Here is a 23,394-nt window from a genome sequence, read left to right as displayed (position 1 = left end):
ATTTTCATTTTTAGCAAGCGTTGTTTAAAGGAAGTTGTGAACATTGTAGAATGTATGTTTAGACCCACAATATTTCTGTATATTGGAATTCAAATTGAAAAACACAAATTATTGTCCCCTGATAAAGTAGCTCACAAAACGTGCATTGGCCAGTGTGATGTTTGGCAGATATGGCTTATGGTTGGCATGGGCTTATATTTAGGATGTTTTATGGGGTCTGTTTGTATTTATATATAATTTTTTTCTACAAAGTAGTCCTGTTGCTCTTACTTACACTTGTTACCTTCCATGATATTTAATGTTTTAATGCTTTTTTAATGGTGTTTTATTTAGCTTTTTTCGACAATTTGTATTTTTGTATATTGGATTAATAAAGTAATTGGATTTATACTATTTTCATGTTTATTTCACTATGTTTGCAGCCAGAGTATGTATAGTTTTTCATTTGCTTCTGGGACTCTTAGTTGCTTTTAATTACATACAAGTGATTCTGATAAGGAATCAGATTACTTTTTTATGCGATCAAATGTTAAGCCTACATGTTGCAAGAGTCCAAATTTTACTATGCTCACACCAATACAGCCTCTGTTGAATGGGTACTCTAAAGACTCATTCAGACATTCGTAGATCTTGATCCAGTCTGGGACCACGATGTATGGACTGGCTGCGAATGGACTGACCTAAGGTGACAACCTAATAGAAATATATATCCGGTTGGGAAATTTGCAGTCAGTTAGAAAAGCTCCTGACATACATGTTAAAAGAAAACTCTGTCTAACATTGGCATTCATCTATAGACTTCCAAGTTAAAAAAAAAATTAATTTAATGTATATTTCTATTGAGGGATGTGAAATCTAGTCTATTACAGTATTCTATTTGTTTTTTCATAAAATGAACACGAACCAGCCAAGCACAATTGAAATGTACCAGCCAAAGAATATTTGATTCCAACTGCCAAGAAAACCTTTTACACACATTTACTGTATTTGGTGGGAGCTTTACTGGCATAGACTCAAAACATAAGCAAACATGTGGTGTGAACATGGTCTTCATCACTCATAGATATAATCTCGAAGGGCATAGGGTTATCAAGTAGTAACAGGCGAACTCGTAAATGTTTGGGTCTGACGGGTTCTGCCAAATATTTGGAAAAAGTTTGGTTCGGGTACCAGAACGGTACCTGACCTCAAACCCGAACCCGGACCCAATTCCAATGAATGGGGACCTGAACATCCAGTGTTTCCCATGCCGTCATCTATGTGACAGCATGAGAAGTGCCGGCTCTGATCGGCGATAAGTTCGTTACCGCCAGTCAGAGTGGTGCGGTTCCCATGCTGTCATACAGACGACAGCATATGAGGCAGCAGCTGTGACCGGCGGTAAAAAGGTTACCGCCAGTCACAGGCATCGGCTGATAAGAGTACAACTCTCATCATTGTAAGCCGGTATCTCTGATAGACCGGGCCCGGTCTCATTACCGCTGATAAGAGCTGTTGTTTCCCACGCTGTCACACAGATGACAGCGGGAGAAACACCGGATGTTTGGGAAGAAGTCCGTGTTCGGGGTCCGTGCAAAGACACTAGATGTTCGGTACGGACCACTAACTTTAACGTTCGGGTTTGCCCATTCCAATTATTAAGCCAAATTCATAGGCTTTTTTTATTTGCATAGGATAATTTAATTTGGCCACATATTAGGTTTCCAATATTGTTTATTAAGGGTTATCTACTATCCACTCTCAGACTGAATCGCTATGTTTCTCCTGGATTAATTGTAGAATTTAAATCGGTTCTGTCCATACTGTTCCAATGAAGATAAATTATTTGACTGACTTGTGGCAACACTTGTGTTAATATAGATTTTCAAGTCCTGGATATTCAGTTTCTAAAATACATGCTTACATTTACTTTGTTTTAACAAAAATGAACCTGAAGACATTACTAATTTCCCAATATTAGGTCCATCATTGTGGGCTGACATTTTGTAACATATCTTTAGTACAACCAAAGCTCAAAAATCCATATATACTGATAGAATTCAATAGTAATGTTTATAGCCACCTGTAGCTGCCAAAAAGAGCTGAAGCTAAAGTTTTCAGCTGATTCATGCCTCCTGAACCTTGGGCAAAATGATTTACAAACTGGTTCCATGCTGTGTTTTTTCGTTTTACAGAAAACAAACTTTGAAAAGCAGTTTATGCCAGAAAACACAGTGCGGAGTTGCACAAAAATGTTGTAACGTTAGGTGTTTTCACGCCAGTTTTGGGCAGCTCTGCCAAAATGTGCAGGTCCGGGGAAGAGCTAGGGCAGATTGGGGCATGGCTACGCATGCCCATCAAGTTCATCAACAGTGGTTGCCTGTCTTTCACCAGAAATATTCCGCTTGTCCTTAACTGGAGAAACATTGGAAGCCCACGCACCACTGATAATATGCACCAAATTCATTAGGTGGTATACGCCTCTTAAGAAATGGGGCTTATCTAATTCCTGTACACCCCTCATTAAGACTGGCATAGGAAAAGCCTGTCTTAGTGCGTCTCTGCTGACTAGTCTGAGGCGGGTCCCTGTTGGTTTCTCCCCGCCCTGCTCCCCTTGACTGACAGTTCTGTCCCTAAAAACACACAAAGAGAGAGACCTGTCTGTCTAGAAGGCAGGGGAGGGAAAAAAACACCAGTTATTTGCCTCTTGGACTGGTCATCCTAGTTTCATCATCCCTGGTCAGTGTTTTAAAGTATGCGTTCTCTGATCTTCCACTGCTTTAAAGTGAAACCTACACGGCTGCAATAATGGAGCCGGACCGATTCTAGCTGCCTGCGGTTCAGGTGATATGTATGAGCTGACTGCTTCTCTTTAGAAGCTTACTGCCTACAGCTTTTTTTTATTTTTTTATAAAGATAGGGTTATCAGGGATTTTGTAAAAATGAGCTAAGAGCAAGTAACATTATCAAATAATAAAATAATATGTCACATTCATCTTTCATGAGAATGCTCCAGCCAATCACTAATTGAGAGCTCTTGGCCATCGTGACCATTGGTGACAGTGAGTGGAAGGACGTAATGTTGTCACTTGTTATTACCAGGATTTGGGATAGGTTACCGGGGTCCAACTACTGGGACTAACCAGATATCCATAGAATTGTGCTCTGGAACCCAGGGCTCTGTATGGATCGGAGGTGCGCATACACTACTCTGCTATATTCCTTGTTTATGGGACTGCTGGAAACAGCCAAGAGCGTGCTTTGCTTTCTCTGGCAGTCCCATAGACAATAAATAAAGAGCAGATTGAGCATGTGCACCTTGCCCCATTGAAGGCGAGGCTTTGCAAAGTCTGGTTCTCAGGTTCTAGAACCTATTTCTCAAGATTGCTGTAGGCCCCAGCGGTCAGAACTTCAGTGATCAGTAAATTAGGGGATAACTAAATATCTTGGAATTAACCCATTAACTCAGAGTACAGTAAGTCTCATAGTCACAGTTATGCACGTTAAAAAAGTACAGTATAATAATTTGATATCTTACCTGGTAACAAGCAAATTTTGGAATAATATTTCTGTCCACTAAGGAAGGTCTGACGAGATTAAACATGATTCCCACAGCCCAGAGTGCAACAATAGTGATCACACCAACAATTACATTAATGTAAATTGTAGAAGATTCTGCGCGTGCCTGAAAAGACCAGAGCACAGTCATTAACAGAGCTCATGTTGTACTACATCATTGGATGCTGATATGACATTGATTAAAGGAATCTGTCACTAGGTTTTTGTTATCTTCTCTAAGTGCAGTATAGTATAAAGAAAGAAATCCTGATTCTAGTGATGTACCACTTAGTTTACTGGGTGGAGCCGTTGTGCTACAACCAGAGTTTTTAGATGTAGCATGTAGAAGAGCTCAGAAAGCTAACTACGCCCACACACCGCTGATTAGCAGCTTCCTGTCTACAATATGTAGTGATAATAAGCTGCTAATTAGTGCTGGGGGTGTGGCTGGACAAGAATGTACCTGGCCATCTAGTGATAATCTCCTGCTGATAAGACACTCTTTGTATTGACACTACAGCACACAGCCTAATAAGTGACACATTCCTGAAATCAGTGTCTCATGCTGCCCTCAAATTACACAGAAAAAACCTAATGATGACAGATTCCCTTTAAGCTAAATCTTTTTTTGAAGGAGCAGTATGCATTGTATAATTCTTTATTATAGTGCTAATTCAAATGTCAATAGACTGATATAATATGGACTACTTTTTTCATTGTTTTTTAACCACAGACTGTTTTTCTATGATAGAAATATTAGTGTCTAGTGTGACATTCATGCCATATTTTATGGAAAAACAACTTTCCAGTATCTCTGACGAAATCTTAAACAGAGTGCGGAGTATGATAGTTTAAAAATGCGAGCGATCATTCTAAAGAGGAAATGAAGTAAAAAAGGCATTAATATATAACATAACATCACAGTTTCATCACTGAACTTTATTCTTGAAGGACCACCGATTTTTAGAATTAAAGAGCCTTATAGAGGGTCACATCTCCTCATAGTACACCACTCCTGTAATCAGCTAATTAGTGACAGTATCTGTCAGTACAGAGTGACTGTTCAAACCATGCACAGGCCCTTGGAACACCCCTGGTGTGGCCAAACATATTTTTGCATCTTCCCACCTACTTGTTTAGCATCTATTTCCATCCCTTCTTCATTGATTGATAGCTCTGTCTGTACAGGAGCCAAAAAAGAGGGAAGATAGATGGAAGACATGAAAGTAGACGTTGCAATGAACTGCTTAGCTACATCACTGGTGCATTTAGTGTATGAGCTTAGTTTGAATAGTCATTTTGTGCTGACAGATTCCTTGTAAAACCTGTGGCACTAAGTTGTCATTACCAGGGAAATAACTTAACAATGGCCTCATCTAACAGTAAGGCCAGGGGTCACACTATCAGTATTTAGTCAGTATTCGGTCAGTATTGTACATCAGTATTTGTAGCCAAAACCAGGAGTGGAACAATCACAGGAAAAGTATAATAGAAACACATCACCACTTCTGGATTTATCACCCACTCCTGGTTTTGGCTACAAATACTGATGTAAAATACTGACCAAATACTGATAGTGTGACCCCGTCCTAAAATCTAGAGAATGACAAGAGTGTGCAAAGCAGTCATCAAAGCAAAAGGTGGCTACTTTGAAGAACCTAGAATATAAGACATATTTTCAGTTGTTTCACACTTTTTTGTTAAGTATATAATTCCACATGTGCTAATTCATAGTTTTGATGCCTTCCGTGTGAATTTACAATTTGCATAGTCATGAAAATACAGAAAAATCTTTAAATGAGAAGGTGTGCCCAAACTTTTGGTCTGTACTGTATATTCAGTGGGTTTCCCATGGGTTTTTTTAAGAATATTTATTATCTGATGTTTGTTTTTGAAATTAATGTTTAAAATATTTTTTTATCTGGTTTTATTATGTATTAGCAAATTTAAAAATTAGTATAAAGCTACAAACAAGGATAAAAAGCGCAATAGGGACTTATCTGAGTATTTTGGATTGTTGATAACGGTTAGCATAGTTATCAGGCGCTGCCTGATCCACAAAAGGTTTACAATGTATAAAGAGCCAGGATATATGGACTTCAAGTGCGCTGCTGATTTAAAGGACGAATCCGAAGATCAATTAATATGGTGGTTTACTGTCAACGCGTTTCAAAGTCAAATCTTACTTATGTGGTTGTCCTAAGGAAGGAGTCAAATTTGACTCTGAAACACGTTGACAATAAACCAACTTATATTAATTTGCTTTTGGATCCATTCTTCAAATCAGTAGCGCTCTTGAAGTCCACGTATCCTGGCTCTTTATATAAGGCTAAAAACGATATTTGTCGGTTCAGTTCGGCCTAAAATTCTGCAACCCAATGGAAGGAAACCCCTACTTTTTCTCTTTCTCTTAGAGAACATTTTATTGCATACTTCAAATATGGCATTCAGAAGTAATCCTTGAATCAGGGACTTATATATAGTAATCTAGTACATGTAATTTGTAATATTGTTACATTCAACATGCGCATCCAGGATCCTTTTGAACCTTTAGTGACTTCATCATGACAACTACAAAATAAAGCAACAACTGTATGCTGATACTCAAAATCTCCCAAATTGCCTGATTTCACCCAACACCACCTATTACACCTACTTTAGTCTAATGTGAAACACACTACTCAGTCATACTATTATTGTGTCCTCTGTTCTAAAGAAGTTGATGAACATTGTATATCCAGTAACAGTACAATACTTACATCACCAAGGGCGTATGTTCCATTAGTCCAAAGCACAACTGACAAAAACATAAATATTGGCCTCAACAAGGCAAACTGAAAGGTTCCCAACTTCAGGATAAATAAAGTACGACTGAAAAAATGGAATACAAATCGGAATATTATATCTTAGTGTTTCATTTTTTTTTTTATTTATGCTGATATTTATTATTTAATAATTTTGCTTTTATATCAAGATAATTTCTGACACATAACATTCAAATTATTATATTCCATTTCTATTATACATTGCACACAGTATATATATTTATAAAACTGTTGGATTTTTTTTTTAGGAAAAATGTACTACTAAATTGGAAATCAGTAAAGTCAGAAACAAATGCCAAATATTAGCGTCATCTGTTCAATTTCTTGTAACAACCCTGCCGGCATCACTGCATGGCCTTCCGTTCCCCACCTGCCTGTCACATCAACTCACTCACCCAGTGCCATGCTGTGAGATCTGTCTGCTGCCGGCTCCATGCCATGTGCTTCATGGCGGCTTGCTCTGTGTACACTTCCTGGCTGTGTGCATAGGGGCGCGGCGCCAGCCACTCCGGATTCTTATTGAGACTGTGTGCACTTCCCTGGGGTGTTCCTGGCCAATAGCCTTGAGGCCTCTGATACTTAAGGCATCCTCACCAATTGGAGGATGCCTGAGCAAACTATTCTCCTCAGTTAGCATTTGCTACTGAGCTGCCAGGTCGTGTCTGTTTCCTGTCTCAGGGGGCTACAATACTGCAGGCCTTCATCTGTGTTCTGTTTATGTATCCGTGTCCGTTCCTGTCTGAAGTCTAGTCTATGTCCGTTCCTGTTCCTTCTTTGTCATTTGTCATTTCCCACTCTGCTGTGTGTACCTCTGCCTTATCTCTCTGCTCTGCTTGCCACTATCAGTGGTTCTGCATCTCTCTGCTCTGTTCTGCCACAACCTGTGGTTCTGTGCTTCTCAGCTTTCCTCGCCACAACCTATGTTTGCTCTTGGCGTTACCTCCTGCGGTTCTGGCTCTTGGCTCCGCCTCCAGCATCTCTGCTCTTGGCTCTGCCTCCAGCGTCTCCGCTCTTGGTTCCGCTTCCAGCGTCTCCGCTCTTGGTTCCGCCTCCAGCATCTCCGCTCTTAGCTCCGCCTCCAGCGTCTACGCTTTTGGTTCCGCCTCCAGCGTCTCCGCTCTTGGCTCCGCCTCCAGCGTCTCCGCTCTTGGCTCCACCTCCAGCGTCTCTGCTCTTGGCTCTGCCTCCTTCGGCTCCATCCTTGGCTCTGCCTTCTCCTTCTCTACTCTCTGCTCTGCCTTCTCCTTCTCTACTCTTTGCTCTGCCTTCTTCTTTGCTCATAGCTCTGCCTTCTCCTTCTCTACTCTTAGCTCCACCTCCTGCTCTTACTCCGCCTTCTGCTTTGCTTCCACTCTTGCTCTATCTTTATTCTGCAACTTGCCATACAGGTCTCTACCTGTATCTTTATGTTCTCCAGTCAGAACAGGTTCTTACCTGTTTCCATACAACCATCTGAATACCAGTTCCTACCAGAGTATCAGTCCTGTCTGCCAGTGCCAGCCGTGCCCGCCTGTCTGCCTGAGTGCCAGCCGCGCCCGTCTGCCTGCCTGTATCTCCATCAAGCCAGTCCACCTATCTGGGCTTCTGCCAAACCCGTCTGTCAGCCAGTGCCACAACCGTGCCTGCCTGTCTGTGTCTTGTCCCCGGTGGGATCAGCATCGACAGTCCGACTCCACCCTGGAGTGGTACCTGGTTTATTCCTATTGCACAAGTCTGTCCTTACCATCAGAGGCTCCAGTGAACACCTAGGAAGCTACTTAGTTACACCCCTTCCAGGGAAGTTCGGTCTGTGGTCCAGTGGGGCCACACCCCCAGGCGCCCGCGGCAACCAGTCTCGGCGCGAGCGTTACATTTCTCTTATATTTGTTGATAATATCAAGATTTTTCCCTTGGATAATTTCAATAGACAATACCATTTTAAATTATGCAGTCTGATTCAACTAACTTTTTTTAGGTGCCCATACAACTTGAACAATTATGCGGCAGACAGCTATTCCTCCTAACGCTACCCCTTTTTCAGTATACATGCTTGCTCGGCTTAAATGAGCATGCATGTATTCTCAGTGGATAGAGAGGAAAAAGCAGCTTCCAGACACCTGTGGCAGAAGCTTAACTCCTATTGAAACAAAGGATGGCTAATGTTGAGATGCCTTGCCATCAGGGCTCATGTCGAGATACCTTGCCATGAGGGCTATTGTTGAGATGCCTTGCCATGAGGGCTAATGTTGAGATGCCTTGCCATGAGAGCTAATGTTGAGATGCCTTTGACATTGGGGCTAATGTTGAGATGCCTTACCATCGGGGCTAATGATGACATGCCTTGCCATTGGGGCTAATGTTGAGATAAATGCCATAAGGGCTAATGTTGAGATGCCTTGCCATCAGGGCTCATGTCGAGATACCTTGCCATGAGGGCTATTGTTGAGATGCCTTGCCATGAGAGCTAATGTTGAGATGCCTTGCCATGAGAGCTAATGTTGAGATGCCTTTGACATTGGGGCTAATGTTGAGATGCCTTACCATCGGGGCTAATGTTGAGATGCCTTGCCATTGGGGCTAATGTTGAGATGCCTTTGTCATTGGGGCTAATGTTGAGATGCCTTTGCCATCAGGGCTAATGTTGAGATGCCTTGCCATTGGGGCTAATGTTGAGATACCTTGCCATCGGGGCTAATGTTGAGATACCTTGCCATCGGGGCTAATGTTGAGATGCCTTGCCATGAGTGCTAATGTTGAGATGCCTTTGTCATTGAGGCTAATGTTGAGATGCCTTGCCATTGGGGCTAATGTTGAGATGCCTTTGCCTTCGGGGCTAATGTTGAGATGCCTTTGCCATTGGTGCTAATGTTGAGATGCCTTTGCCATCGGGGCTAATGTTGAGATGCCTTGCCATCGGGGCTAATGTTGAGATACCTTGCCATCGGGGCTACTGTTGAGATGCCTTGCCATCGGAGCTAATGTGGAGATGCCTCACCATCGGGGCTGTCACGGCCACTTTTTCTGCGGCCGTGCCTGCTGCTGGGACCACCGCCGCTCCCCCCGCTCATACTTACCCGCTGCAGCATGCTCCTCCTGCAGGCACACATCCTATCCTTCATTCTTCTCCGCTCCCTGGTTCTCGTCGGGTGCGCATGCGCACCGCCCACTCCAGCACTTCCTCTTTCTGATTTACAGGCGCTCCGTATTTCCTCTCTGTAATCCTGGAGGACCGTGACCCGGAAGTCCTTCAGCACTCCATGTATTTAAGGCGATTCCTTCCTCTGCTCCTTGCCTGTCTGTCATTTGTGCTTCTGTGACTCAGGTCCACCTTTGTCTTTGCACTGCCTGTTCTGAGTCTCCGCTCTGTCCTGCCAGTTCACCTTCTCTGCCTTTCCCAGGCTTCCTTGTCTCCTCATCCAGTCCAACTTTCCCAGTGTCCGCTCCGTTCTCTGTTAGTCTGGTGTCTCTGTCCTGTCCTGCTTCCTTTGTGTCTTCCCCTTCCCAGTGCTCCTTTAGTCTCACCTGTACTCAGCTCTTACCAAACTGTACTTCATTTTACGCCACTCTGTCCGTCCTACGCCCAGCTTCTCTATTTTGTACCTCCTACTACCTGTCTCCGGTTTCCAGCTTCTGCAGCAATACTCTCCCTTGGGTCTGCCCCTAACGCTCCCTGTATAGGGGGTGGTCTACCTGGTCAGCTCACCCTTTGGAGGTTCGTTGTCGTGGATCTGCGGGTCCACTCCAGGTGTAACAAAAGATCTCACAGGGGCTAATGTTGAGATGCCTTGCCATCGGGGCTAATGTTGAGATGCCTTTGCCTTTCGGGGCTAATGTTGAGATGCCTTGCCATTGGGGCTAATGTTGAGATGCCTTGCCATTGGGGCTAATGTTGAGATGCCTTGCAATCAGGGCTAATGTTGAGATGCCTTGCAATCAGGGCTAATGTTGAGATGCCTTGCAATCAGTGCTAATGTTGAGATGCCTTGCCATCGGGGCTATTGTTGAGATGCCTTTCCATTGGGTTAGGCCAACATTTTTCTGATGTGTTTTAGTTCTCCAGCTGAAGGAAGAGTGGCCTACTGATTCCTATCATTGCTGTAAAAAAATCATTGCCTACTTGAAAAACTGTCACGTAAAATCCATGTATATATCATATGTATCATAAATAATAATCAGATAACATATCAGAATCTATGTGTGTATAGCCAGCCAAGCAGATTATCTTCTGTGATAACAGAGCCATGGAAGGGTAGGAATTAACACCTTGTACACCAACCTGTGAATATTTTTTCTTGGAAAGCACACACAGCAGCAGCACAGCGGTCCAGTGGAAAGCTCAAGCTTTGTGTCGGCATACTTTGTGAGGAACGCTCCGCTACCGCCACTTTCACTCACCAGCATCAGCTGAAATTTGTGTATGAGGACAGACAGAAACCTAACAGAGAGGAGAAAACTCAGATTATGGTGTCTCAATGGGCCATTGTTATTCTAAGCAAGAGAATGTCCAACATCATATATAGAAATGGTGGCTGCATGGTAAATCTCAGCTATGCAGGGACGTTGGGTGATATAACTTGGCTGTGCCAAAGCGAAAAGGTGACAGACTGGTACTGTGGAAGTACTAAATACGGCCATACAGATTTTTGATAATATTTACTACAAACAGTTTTTAACATCAAAGCACCATCCTTTTAGGATGTATGGGCATGAAAGAGAACCTGTTTTATGGGTCCCAGCACAGAAATTTGCTGTTTGCAGAAGTGGGATCAAGGGCAATTGCACTTCAAGGCTATGTTCACGTGTCCAGTAAGGATCCATTAGAATGGATCCAGCAGTAATCTGTTGGCAAAAAAGTTCTGCAGACACAGCCTTTTAGTCCGTTTTTATAAAAAAAGATTCTAACGGATCTGGTTTTTTTAACATTGAAGTCTTTGGAAAACGAATCCGTTAATTTGCCATCCGTTTTTCTTTCATTTGTAAAGGAACCGTTGTTTGCTTACTGGATCCGTTACAAATGGAAGGAAACGGACGGTAATGCGTTTTTTGCAAAATGGATTGCTGCTGGATCCATTCTAACAGATCAGTAGAGGACAAGCGAACTTAGCCTTAGGGCTCCTTTCCACTTGAGAGATAAACGTCCGTGTCTCGCATGTGAAAACCAAGCTCTGGCGCCGGCACTTGGGAGCGGAGCGTGCGGCTGCATGTGTTGCTATGCAGCCGCACTCTCCGCTCCGGAGTGCCGGCGCCAGAAGCTTGGTTTTCACATGCGAGACACGGACGTTTATCTCGCAAGTGGAAAGAAGCCCTAAAAGGGATTACTTGTGACAACACAACTGGACCGTGTTCACAAGTCTATATTTTTTCCATTTGTCTGTTGCAGAAAAACAGAACAGATAAAGAGGATTAACATAAAGTTTTGTAAAACAATCCCCAATTTGTTTTGTGTGTTTTTTGTTTTTAAGACATTTGTTGTGCAGTAAAAATAACCAAACAACACGAGGTTAGGTCAAGAGGATTACGGCGATAGAAAACTTATTCTTTTTTTTTTCTGTATTTTAAATGGTAAAAAAAGTTGGTTTGTGTCACCATTTTCTGAGACCTGCAGTTTTGTATTCTTCTGTCAGTACACCTGGGGGCAAGTGAGGTTTTGTTTTTTGCTTGTGGAGCTGTTATTTATATTGAGTCCATTTTGGGGTATTTTTTGCATTTATTGGTGAATTGAGGCAACAAAAATCACTAATTCTGGATTTTTTTTTTTTTTTCCCATTTGGGGTCCACTGTAAAGAATAAATATTTACTTAACTTATTCGTTCAAGCACTTACACAAGCAGCAACACTAAATGTTATGTTCCTTATTACTTTTTATATTTTGCTGTTCATCTTTGGGGAAAAGGCAATGATTTAAGCTTATATTTTGTTTTTGTTTTTTTATATATACTTTTTAATGATTTTTTTTTTTCCTTTTTGAATTGGTCTGCTTAGGGGATTTGAATCTGTGACTGCTTGGTAGCATATACAGTGGGAACGGAAAGTATTCAGACCCCATTAAATTTTTCACTCTTTGTTTCATTGCAGCCATTTGGTAAATTCAAAAAAGTTCATTTTTTTTCTCGTTAATGCACACTCTGCACCCCATCTTGACTGAAAAAAACAGAAATGTAGAAATGTTTGCAAAATTATTAAAGAAAAACTGAAATATCACATGGGCATAAGTATTCAGACCCTTTGTTCAGTGTTTAGTAGAAGCACCCTTTTGAGCTAGTACAGCCATGAGTCTTCTTGGGAATGATGCAACAAGTTTTTCACACCTGGATTTGGGGATCCTCTGCCTTTTTCCTTGCAGATCCTCTCCAGTTCCGTCAGTTGGATGGTGAACGTTGGTGTTCATGCTGGTCTCTCCAGTGATGCTCAATTGGGTTAAGGTCAGGGCTCTGGCTGGGCCAGTCAAGAATGGTCACAGAGGTGTTCTGAAGCCACTCCTTTGTTATTTTAGCTGTGTGCTTATGGTCATTGTCTTGTTGGAAGGTGAACCTTCAGCCAAGTCGGAGGTCCAGAGCACTCTGGAAGAGGTTTTCATCCAGCATATCGCTGTACTTGGCTGCATTAATATTTCCTTCAATGACAACCAGTTGTCCTGTCCCTGCAGCTGAAAAACATCCCCATAGCATGATGCTGCCACCACCATGTTTCACTGTTGGGATTGTATGGGGAAGGTGATGAGCAAGTGATGGATGAGCAGTTCCTGGTTTTCTCCCCACATACCACTTAGAATTATCACCAAAAAAGTCTATGCTTATCTCATCAGACCACGGAATCTTATTTCTTATAGTCTGAGAGTCCTTCATGTGTTTTTTAGCAAAGTCTATGTGGGCTTTCAAATGTCTTGCACTGAGGAGAGACCATAAAGGCCTGCCTGGGGGAGGACTGCAGTGATAGTTGACTTTGTGGAACCTTCTCCCATCTTCCTACTGCATCTCTGGAGCTCAGCCACAGTGATCTTTGGGTTCTTCTTTACCTCTCTCACCAAGGCTCTTCTCCTAGAATTGCTCAGTTTGGCTGGATGGCCAGGTCTAGAAAGACTTCTGGTGGTCCCAAACTTCTTCCATTTAAGGATTATGGAGACCACTGTGCTCTTAAGAACCTTGAGTACTGCAGAAATTCTGTCGTAACCTTGGCCAGATCTGTGCCTTGCCACAATTTTGTCTCTGAGCTCCTTGGCCAGTTCCTTTGACGTCATGATTCTCATTTGGTCTGACATGCACTGTGAGCTGTGAGGTCTTATGTAGACAGGTGTGTGCCCTTCCAAATCAAGTCCTAACAGTTTAATTAAACTCAGCTGGACTCCAATGAAGGAGTAGAACCATCTCAAGGAGGATCACAAAGAAATGGACTGCATTTGACTTAAATATGAATGTCTGAGCAAAGGTTCTGAATACTTATGACCATGTGATATTTCGGTGTTTCTTTTTTTAATAAATTTGCAAAAATTTCTACATTTCTGTTGTTTTTCAGTCAAGACTTTTTTGAATTTACCAAATGGCTGCAATGAAACAAAGAGTGAAAAATTTAAAGGGGTCTGAATAGTGATGAGTGAGTATACTCGTTGCTCGGGTTTTCCAGAGCACTCAGGTGATCTCCGAGTATTTGTTAGTGCTCAGAGATTTCGTTTTCGTTGCCTCAGTTGCATGATTTACGGCTGCTGGACAGCCTGAATACATGTGGGAATTCCATAACAAACAGGCAATCCCCACATGTACTCAGCCTGTCTAGCAGCCGTAAATCATGCAGCTGCGGCGATGAAAACTAAATCTCTGAGAATTAACAAATACTAGGAGATCACCCGAGCGTGCTCGGGAAAACCCGAGCAACGAGTATACTCGCTCATCTCTAGGTCTGAATAATTTCTGTTCCCACTGTACTTTCGCAGTGTATCGATGAGAAAAAATGACAATCATTAAGCCTAGCGTCAGACTGGGATTTATAGGAGATCTCACATAACATACTGCCATGGCAGCTCATTGGCACCACGAAATCTCAAAAGTGATAGACGCCATTTTGAAACCTGTTAAATGCTATTGTCACACTTGACAGTGGCATTTAACAGGTTAAACGGATATGATTGGAGCTAGCTACCTCCAATAGCATCCAATTTCAGCTGCTGGATATAGCACAGTTAGAGCCCTCACTGCCTTGAGCACTCTCAGTTCCTGAGCCCGCACCATGCAATGCCAGCACATAGATACCATACATGTATGGTGGGCGTCACTAAGGGTTAATTATTATTATACGTAATAATACTTCTAACACTTACACCGAAGCAGTAAAATCTGTAAACATTGTACTCCTAGGAATCCACATTCCAATACAGCATGTTATCGCAATGACCTATAAGAGAGGAGAATATTACTAAAATATTCCTGTATTTATGTTTGTTAAGGGTAGTTAATACTGATTTAATTAATATGCTGTCTTGTGGATCACAATAACCTGTCAGTGCTCCTGAGCGTCTTAATAAATTACAATGCGGTAACATATTTTATCTAAATTGATGAATTGATGCCCGAGTGTCGCCATTTCTCTTGTCAACCTAGCACCTTCCTGCATTCTGCCTCTTATACATTGTTTATATTGTTGCCTAGCTCACAGATAATATAGTATGGTTATGGGGGATTAGACTTGGCTTTGATGTCACTGGGGCCCTGCGCTCCCCACCTGATCACTAGTGATTTCACAGGACAGCAGAGTCATGCTATTACATCTACATACATTTTATAATATATTCACTCATTTTAAGGGGGGAAACACACAGATGTATAACTCGGCTCGGACTGGCCGTCGGCTGTCCCAGCAGGAGCGTGACAGCATGGAGTTACCCCAGCGCGACAAGCTCCGCAGCGACAGTGTCCTCCCTGACAGCTTTAGTGTAGATAAACCTTGATAAAGGCCCCAACGGGCCAAAGCGTTGATACATTTCTTCGATTGGGAAATAAATCACCATATCTTTTTTTCGGGATTGACAGATACTGTATTTTCTCTTCTGGGCGCCTATATGTCAGCAGTGAGCTAGCATATCCAATTATTTTATTTAGCATATATTTCTGTGCTGTCACGCTCCTATCGGGAGAGCCGACCACCAGTCCGAGCATTGTGTTGCGATCCTCGTCCGAGTTATATGGCCATGTGACTCTCCCCTAAAACAGAAAAGCTCAATATTGCACAAGTACCATATTTCACATTCTGATGGAGCCCATATCACCTTCTTATAGGCAGCATGTCATAGGACAGGAGGAAATGAGCAGGTTGATAAATATACCGTAATTCTGTTTGGAACATATGGTATAACTTACACTTAGGAGTCCAGTGGGCGGTCCTAATGATTTACAGCTCCAGTGGGTGGTCCTAATGATTGACAGCTATTTATACACAACATATAGGGAAGGTTGTCAATCACTCAATAGGACTCGTTGAAGCGCAGTCAGCGCGAAACGGCCGTCGTCCACAGAAGATTTCCCCTCCTCTCCCGCTCTACCCGTTTTATGGATTAAATAAAGGACTGTCTTAACCGGATGATGAGTGCCACCTTTTTTCTTTTTTTGTTGGACTATATTGGATTTATCTTTTTGGTGTGCACCCGTATTCCTACAATTGTCTGGTGTTCAGCTAACACACAGGTAGGTTTTCCATCACAGCTGTGATAATCACAGAAGTGCCGGCAGTACACTTCATATCACACTCAATAGGACCGCCCACTGGACTCCTAAGCAGAGAAAGTGTGTGGTTTTAAATAAATAATGAATGTTTTCCCTCTGCTCAGCTCCTGCGCTGTACCATGCCTGCAGATCACACACCATGTTAATACGACATATTACTTTAGTTGGAGTAAAGATCCCTTTTTTCTGAAGTTTATTCTAATTTCCCTTTTTACCTCTGGATGATATTGTACTGATTGTACATACGTACCGGTGCAGCAGAATTTATCCAGATAATTATCGCCTTTTTGGAGCCGGACATTTTCCTGTACATGTAATGTGCTTCTTCTAAGAATACCAGCAAAGTGACTAGTGTCATAAATGTTAACATAGCAAACAGCAGCATTCCCGTCACATCCATCTCTGCAGAAACAAATAATAAAACTGATTGTCGGCACAAAGGTAAAATGATACAACTTCTATCCAAACTGCACAGTCTTTTTACTAGCTAGAATATGATTGCGTACTTACCCTTACGAGCTGGGGAGAGGTCATTCACACTGTAACCATTTTAGTACCTTGTGAATTACTGTAACATTTTGTAGACTGCATAAAGTTATAGGCATATTCATACCTGACTGGTACGTTTTATGGAACTTCAAGTAAATGCTATCAAATGCCTATAATGAGAATGAACAGTATCCAAATGGGAGTGTAGCACAGAGGCAGCGGCTTTGAAAACTACGGGAGACCTTGTGATTATAAGAAACCCCAGGTCATATTGGTGACCTCTTCTAGTCAGCATATGGACAGTCATTTTAACCTTAAAGCTAGGTTCACAGGTTGCGTTTTTTTTTCTGCAGAAAAACCTGCTCTCTTGGCAGTAAGAAGCTTGCTACAAAAAAGCAGATTTTCCTTGTTTTTTGTTGCGTTTTTTTGCTGCGTTTTTGTCATGCTACATTTGTCTCTTGTGCATGCTGATAAAGTTACGGTAAGTGCTTCCCAAAAAAAAATCTGATTCTACTTCATCTGGTTTTGGCATAAAAATCGTAGCAAAACCTGATACCTGCATTTTTCAGCTTTTTTTTCACCATCCAATACTTTCAATGGGTGAAAAATGCTAAAAAAAATGCTGAAAAAATGCTGACAGAAGTGACAGGCTCCATTCTGCAAAACCCAGGGTTTTGCACAAACTGCTGAGGACAAAAACAAAAAACTGTGTGTATGAGATTTCTGACATCTCATAGACATAGCTGGTACCATAAAACATAGCTAAAATTTTCATAAGAAAGCTGAAAAAAATGCACCAAAAACACATACATGTGAACATACCTTAACATTTAATGGATGGAATGGAAGGGGTTACCTAACACTCCTCCTGTCCTGGGATTGGGGGGTCTGTCCCCCCCCCCCACCCCACCAACACTGCATCTCTACCATTGTCCCCAGTGTTTGGAGAAATGCAGTGCTAGAGCAGCAGGGGGTAAGTAAGGTTAACTCTCTTATTTTTAATACCTCATGTACTGTATGTAGATTCAAAAACATTAAAGTTAACAATTCCTTTAATGCCACCTTCAGACTTCCGATATTCTCGTAGAATGCTATTTGCTATGTCTCTCCTTCAAACCACATATCCGAGCCCTTTCCACTTCCAGGAGGGGGCAGGAATAAGCAAAGCTCGATGTAGGCCCCCCATGACTGTGCTTGGACATAGGCTTTATTCAAAATTGTGCCAGGGTTAGATGATTGGGTGATAGGAGAGCTTAGGGAGGGGTTTTAGTGGGCTATATAGGGGAAAAAGCGCGGGAAAGGTGACACTTTTTCATCAGGAAAGCCTGTGTGCAGAGAGAGCAGCCCCCCCCCCCCCCTTAGCTGTCTGGATTACCTGATCGCTGGATGGAGTCGGTGGACACATTGGTGGGGCGCCTGAGGGACGTCGCCAGGTCCAGAAGGGGAGGATGGCTGGAGGAGCAGCTTGCGGCGCTGCTCGGATCCACAGGAGCGCAGGAGGCCAGCAGCAGGTGCGGCAGGTGCACGAGGCCCCCGCAGAGACTCTCACCTGAGGTGAGCACGCGCGGCAGGAGCAGGCCTAGGAGCCCCTCCGGGGACCCTGTGGAGGCAGGGTGCAGAGGTGTGGCGTCCCCCCGCTGTGCCCCCTCCGGCAGGAATCCTCCTCGCCGGCTGGCTGGCGCAGGTCCCAGAAGCGGTGTGCAGGAAGGAAGAGCTGCACTGGAAGTGAGGCCTGCAGCACCGCTTCAGGCTGCATCGAGGACCCGGAGCACAGCTGGAAGGAGACTGGATCTCAGAAGCGGTACAGCTGCATCGAGGGCAAGCAGGAGCACGCCCACGGCGGCAGACGCCGGCAGCGTGGGTGGCAGTGCGGGATCGTCTCCCCGTTGGGGGTCGAATAAATTTTGTTTAATTCAACATTTGTCGTACCCGAAGGGGTTGTCTGTTAACGATGGCATTTCGCACGAGTTGTGTTCGGTGGTTTATACGTCATTCAACATGGCGGTGCACTGGGTGCGCTGTTATGGTACGAGAGCTTTGTTGGCAAAGACGGATGTGGAGTCGGCCTTTAGATTGCTTCCAATTCACCCGGACAGTATTCCGTTGTTGGGATGTTTTTGGAATGATGGTTATTATTTAGACAGATGTCTACCAATGGGTTATGCCATTTCATGTTCCTTGTTCGAGACGTTTAGTACCTTTCTAGAATGGGTTGTCAGAGAGGTGGCTGGTGTTCCATCCATCATTCATTACTTGGACAATTTTTTGTTTATAGGTCCTCCCGATTTGAATGTGTGCAGAAATATTTTGGCCGCCATGGAGTGGCTGGCGGAGCTTTTTGGTGTCCCCTTGCTAAGGAAAAAACCAAAGGCCCTTGTACTGTTTTAAGTTTTCTGGGTATTCTGATAGACTCGGAAAAAATGGAATGCCGGTTGCCAGAGGATAAATTGTTGTCCCTGAAACAGGAGGTTGGTCACGTTGTCAGGCTCAAGAAGGTGACTTTGAAAGAGTTGCAGTCTTTGCTCGGTCGGTTGAATTTTGCGTGTAGGATTATGCCCATGGGACAAATTTTTTGCCGTAGGTTGTCCAGGGTGATGGCGGGGGTGCAGGCCCTGCATCATTTTATTAGACTTGGTCAAGAGCATAAGGACGATTTGATGGTATGGTAGAGTTTTTTGGTGCACTATAACGGTCGCTCTTTGATACAGCAGCAGTTGGTCAATAATTTTGATTGCGAGATTTACACGGACGCAGCAGGCAGCGTTGGTTACAGAGCCTATTGTGCAGGACAGTGGAGTGTTGGCACGTGGCCGGACAGTTGGCATAAGAGCGGTTTTGTAGCGCCCCCACTGCCGCAGGGCCGAGGGGTACCCGGTACCGGGCCTCTGAGTCTCTGCTTCTGGGGTTGTCACGGCGGCTAGGCCCCGGCCCGTGACCCTGCCGTGGGGCGCACAGTGAATGGGTGGATGTGGATGTTGGTGGTGCAGTTGTGGGGTGCAGGTCGCGGTAAATAACGAGGACACCAGGTTGCAGTCTCTTTACCTCTTTACTGGAGATCTCTGAGTCCTCAGTCCAGAATACGGTTCACCAGGCTGCGCAAGTCCGGCCGGTCCAATGGCACCTCCAGAGTTCACTTCACAGGTGGAAATCGGTGCCTTCCTTCTTAGCGCTATGTGTTGTAGTCCTTCCCTGCTATGCTTACGGAAAGTACCCCACAACCGTTGTGTCTGTTTCTCGTGTTCCCTCACAACTCAATTAACTGATCTTCTGCTAATCTTCCGTCCCTTCCTGATGTTACAGTTAGAACGGCACCCGTTTGTCGGGTAGGCCTGGAGTTCTTCCGGGACCCTAGAGACGCCCCTCTCCCGCAATTGCCTCCCAAGACTTCATAGGTGATTTAGGTGAGACAGCCCGCCTGAGACTGACTGTCCTGCCGCTGTTTAGAGTATTGCTTGAAGCTGTCTAATGAAATACTCCCTCGGCGTTCCGGCCGCCGGTAGTGCGCCTCAGTAGGTTGTTGCTCCGGTCTTACAGCACGACCCCTACTGGTATTCTCCTATTGCTTGATCTCGTTTCTCACTCAGCACAATCTATCTCGCTTCTAGTCCTTTCTTGGGTCCCGCCGCTTCCCGGAGCTGGCGCGGACCCGTTACGTTCTTTTCAATGCCAAGCCTCTGTCAGGATCCCACCCCTGACAGAGACCCTACTGTCTCTTCCTCCACAACACCCTCTGCCACTAGGTGTTGCTTCGTCCAATCCAGTCAGCTTTCTGCTCTAACTTCCTGCCTGACCCCCAGTTTACCCACTATGGTGGGGAGTGGCCTAATGAATAGAACCCTTAGCTCCCCCCGGAGGCCCAGCTGTGAAATCTATTGGTGTCTGTGATACCTGATCAGATGAACTCCTTCAGTGCCATCGGACGCACCATGGCTCCCCATAGTGGCGGAGCCACAGTACTGCAACGACCAGGACTCTGGGGCGCTGCACTCCCCCCTGGTTAAACACAGTACTCCGGGACTGGGAAGAAAACAACAATACAGGTTAGCAAAAAGACATACAATTTTTGTTGAGTGCAAATAATAATAAGTATACTTGAACAGAGCTTCCCTTTATGGGAGGTGAGGACACTTGAACGTTACAAACATGGTTAACATTATAAATTACAGGCTGTAAATAACTCCTGTTACCCAACCGGGTATTCTACTAAGTACAAAATTGTTGAACAATAATTTAACATTGCCTTTAAGGACTCACACTCTAAATCCACTAAAGACCTTCCTATAATCACATTATAAGGTATTTTAACTTTCCCATTCGCCTTCTTTAAATCTGCAGGACCGCCTGTCCTATCGGCACCAGACCTACTGCCTCTCCTTTCTGTTACAGGACCGCCCCGTTCAGCCAGGGCCTACTGCCTTTTCAACTACTATACACAGTATAGAACATAACATTACTTTCAGTTTAAGAGCACTAAGTCATCTCTACATGACTCCTATGAGGACTCAGGGTTTACCTTCTATCCTAACTATCTATCAACATTATCTAAACATTTTCTATCGAACATTAAGCCTTCTCATTATCTTTCTTCCTTTCTTGCATGCTGGACACCACATCTATCTCTACGGGCCCACTGCATCCTTCTTCTATCTTTCACCTTTTAATTCTCAGAGCACATCATCAGTATTTCTTCACATTTAACTAATTAAACACATATAACTTTCTTGTACAAACATTATCATCACTTTTCTCTTCATCAACGTTATTGCTACTTGTCTTAAGCAATATTACTATCAAAATGCGGCAAATGAACATCCCCTTTAAGAGGGGATCAAGTCTTTCTGAGGTAGTTCGTCTTCTCAGACTACCAGTCCATGCTCAGCAAAGGTTCCAGTGCGGTATCTTCGCAAAGAGTCTTTAAATAAAACCAGTAGGGAGCGCCTTTAATAAGGTGCAAACTATTTACAAAAAGTTCGGATCATGCACTGTTCATGATTTCACAGTTTTTGAAGTAACGTAGAAAAATAGAAAATAACCAAAAACAAAAGGGATCCCAGGTCCATAGAAGGATCCCCTTATGAATTTACCCTGGACGGGTTTTAGCAATCATAAAAGGCAATAAAACAGTAACTATTTTACAAGTAAGAAAGTACAGTAGAATCTTACTGTGGTGGTCTCCGATCTGGCCTCACCAGGCCAACGGATCGCACTGGTGAGCCAGGAAGCGGTTCCGGTCCCAGCAGCGATAAAATCCCTCGCCGGGAGGCCCTTCTCGTTGGCAGGCGCACACGTTCCTCCGGGGCACAGCGAGGCCGGGCTTCTCGAGGTTCCGCGGGGCCGGGCTCTGCTGCTTTCCCCCTGGGATCACCTTCTTCCGATGTTTCGGCAGCAGCCTGGAGGGCGATGCATCGCTGGACGCCTCGGGCGACCCAGCCCGTCTCGCCAGCGTCCCTCCTCCACCTCGTGTAGGTTACAGCATCACCTGGCTCCAGATCACGAGTGAATCTCCCGCTGCAGGGCTCCACCTCCTCCCGGTCTACGCAGACTTGTAGCGGCTCCCCGATCTCCTGGATCACTCCTCTTCCACACTGAGGGTTAAAGGCCACCACTACACCCCAGTGTGATGGCGGGATCTCCGGAGCGCTAATTAAATCAATCTGCTCTGCAGGCTGGGGCCGGCTCCGCCACGCTGCCATCAGACGCCGTAGATGTTCGGCGTCCGGCATGATCTTCAGGCCCGGCGTCTGTAGCGTACCTTCAGCCGCGGCCAGGTGGGAAGGAGCAGGGGACACTGGGGACAAACGGATCTCCGTGGGCTGGCCTAGCCGAGTAAGCACGCGGGCATCAGCCTCCAGCCTGCGGGCTAGCTGTCGGGCCTCGGCTGCAGCCACACATTCCTCAGACAGCGGCAGAGGGGATCGGCCCATCGGTGACCCTGTGAGGGTCAGACCCCGCAGCGTTGGCGTTTCTGGGGCTATGTCAGGTTGCGCAGCCTCAGGCCGGACCGGGTCAGCCCCGCGTGGTGCTCCTGGTGTCGCCATCTTGGCCTTTCCTCCAATGTCTTCTTCCCGCGGTCTCTTTAGTGGGCGGCCCCGTCCCCATGGTCTCCACCCTCCAACCAGGATCAGGAGGCGGACCTCGGCTGTTGACGGGCACGTCCTCAGGACACAGAAATACTTAGACTGGGCGGTCATCGCTGTTCGCGCTCTCCAGCTTATCTACGCCTACTTCACGCCCCTTCTCTCTTCAGCGCTGCAATGGCGGCGGATTTTGGCGGTAAATGGCGCAACACAGTCTTTGCAATAAAGTACAGTCCAAGCACAACAAATTACAGTTCCAAGGCACACATGACCCGATTCTTCAGGCTTAAGTAGATCCTGTTCGTGACGCCAAGTTGTAGCGCCCCCACTGCCGCAGGGCCGAGGGGTACCCGGTACCGGGCCTCTGAGTCTCTGCTTCTTGGGTTGTCACGGCGGCTAGGCCCCGGCCCGTGACCCTGCCGTGGGGCGCACAGTGAATGGGTGGGTGTGGATGTTGGTGGTGCAGTTGTGGGGTGCAGGTCGCGGTAAATAACGAGGACACCAGGTTGCAGTCTCTTTACCTCTTTACTGGAGATCTCTGAGTCCTCAGTCCAGAATACGGTTCACCAGGCTGCGCAAGTCCGGCCGGTCCAATGGCACCTCCAGAGTTCACTTCACAGGTGGAAATCGGTGCCTTCCTTCTTAGCGCTATGTGTTGTAGTCCTTCCCTGCTATGCTTACGGAAAGTACCCCACAACCGTTGTGTCTGTTTCTCGTGTTCCCTCACAACTCGATTAACTGATCTTCTGCTAATCTTCCGTCCCTTCCTGATGTTAC

General features: G+C 44.8%; 1 protein-coding gene across 1 annotated transcript in view; it reads right to left on the bottom strand.

Annotated features, from left to right (window-relative positions):
* The window catches only part of LOC143815456 (organic solute transporter subunit alpha-like), a 61,726-nt gene that overhangs the window by 17,256 nt on the left and 21,076 nt on the right, over nt 1-23,394 (bottom strand). Inside the window, exons 2-6 of the mRNA XM_077294662.1 lie at nt 16,302-16,453; nt 14,653-14,726; nt 10,618-10,776; nt 6,297-6,408; nt 3,518-3,664 (exon numbers count right to left, since the gene is read on the bottom strand). Of these exons, the coding sequence (XP_077150777.1) occupies nt 3,518-3,664; nt 6,297-6,408; nt 10,618-10,776; nt 14,653-14,726; nt 16,302-16,453 (644 nt within the window). The remainder of the gene's footprint in view (nt 1-3,517; nt 3,665-6,296; nt 6,409-10,617; nt 10,777-14,652; nt 14,727-16,301; nt 16,454-23,394) is intronic.

This window comes from Ranitomeya variabilis, chromosome 3 (genome assembly GCF_051348905.1).
Source record: "Ranitomeya variabilis isolate aRanVar5 chromosome 3, aRanVar5.hap1, whole genome shotgun sequence".
NCBI lineage: Eukaryota > Metazoa > Chordata > Amphibia > Anura > Dendrobatidae > Ranitomeya > Ranitomeya variabilis.
Note: the sequence above shows the minus strand (reverse complement) of the source record. Positions and strands in the feature narration are given on the sequence as shown.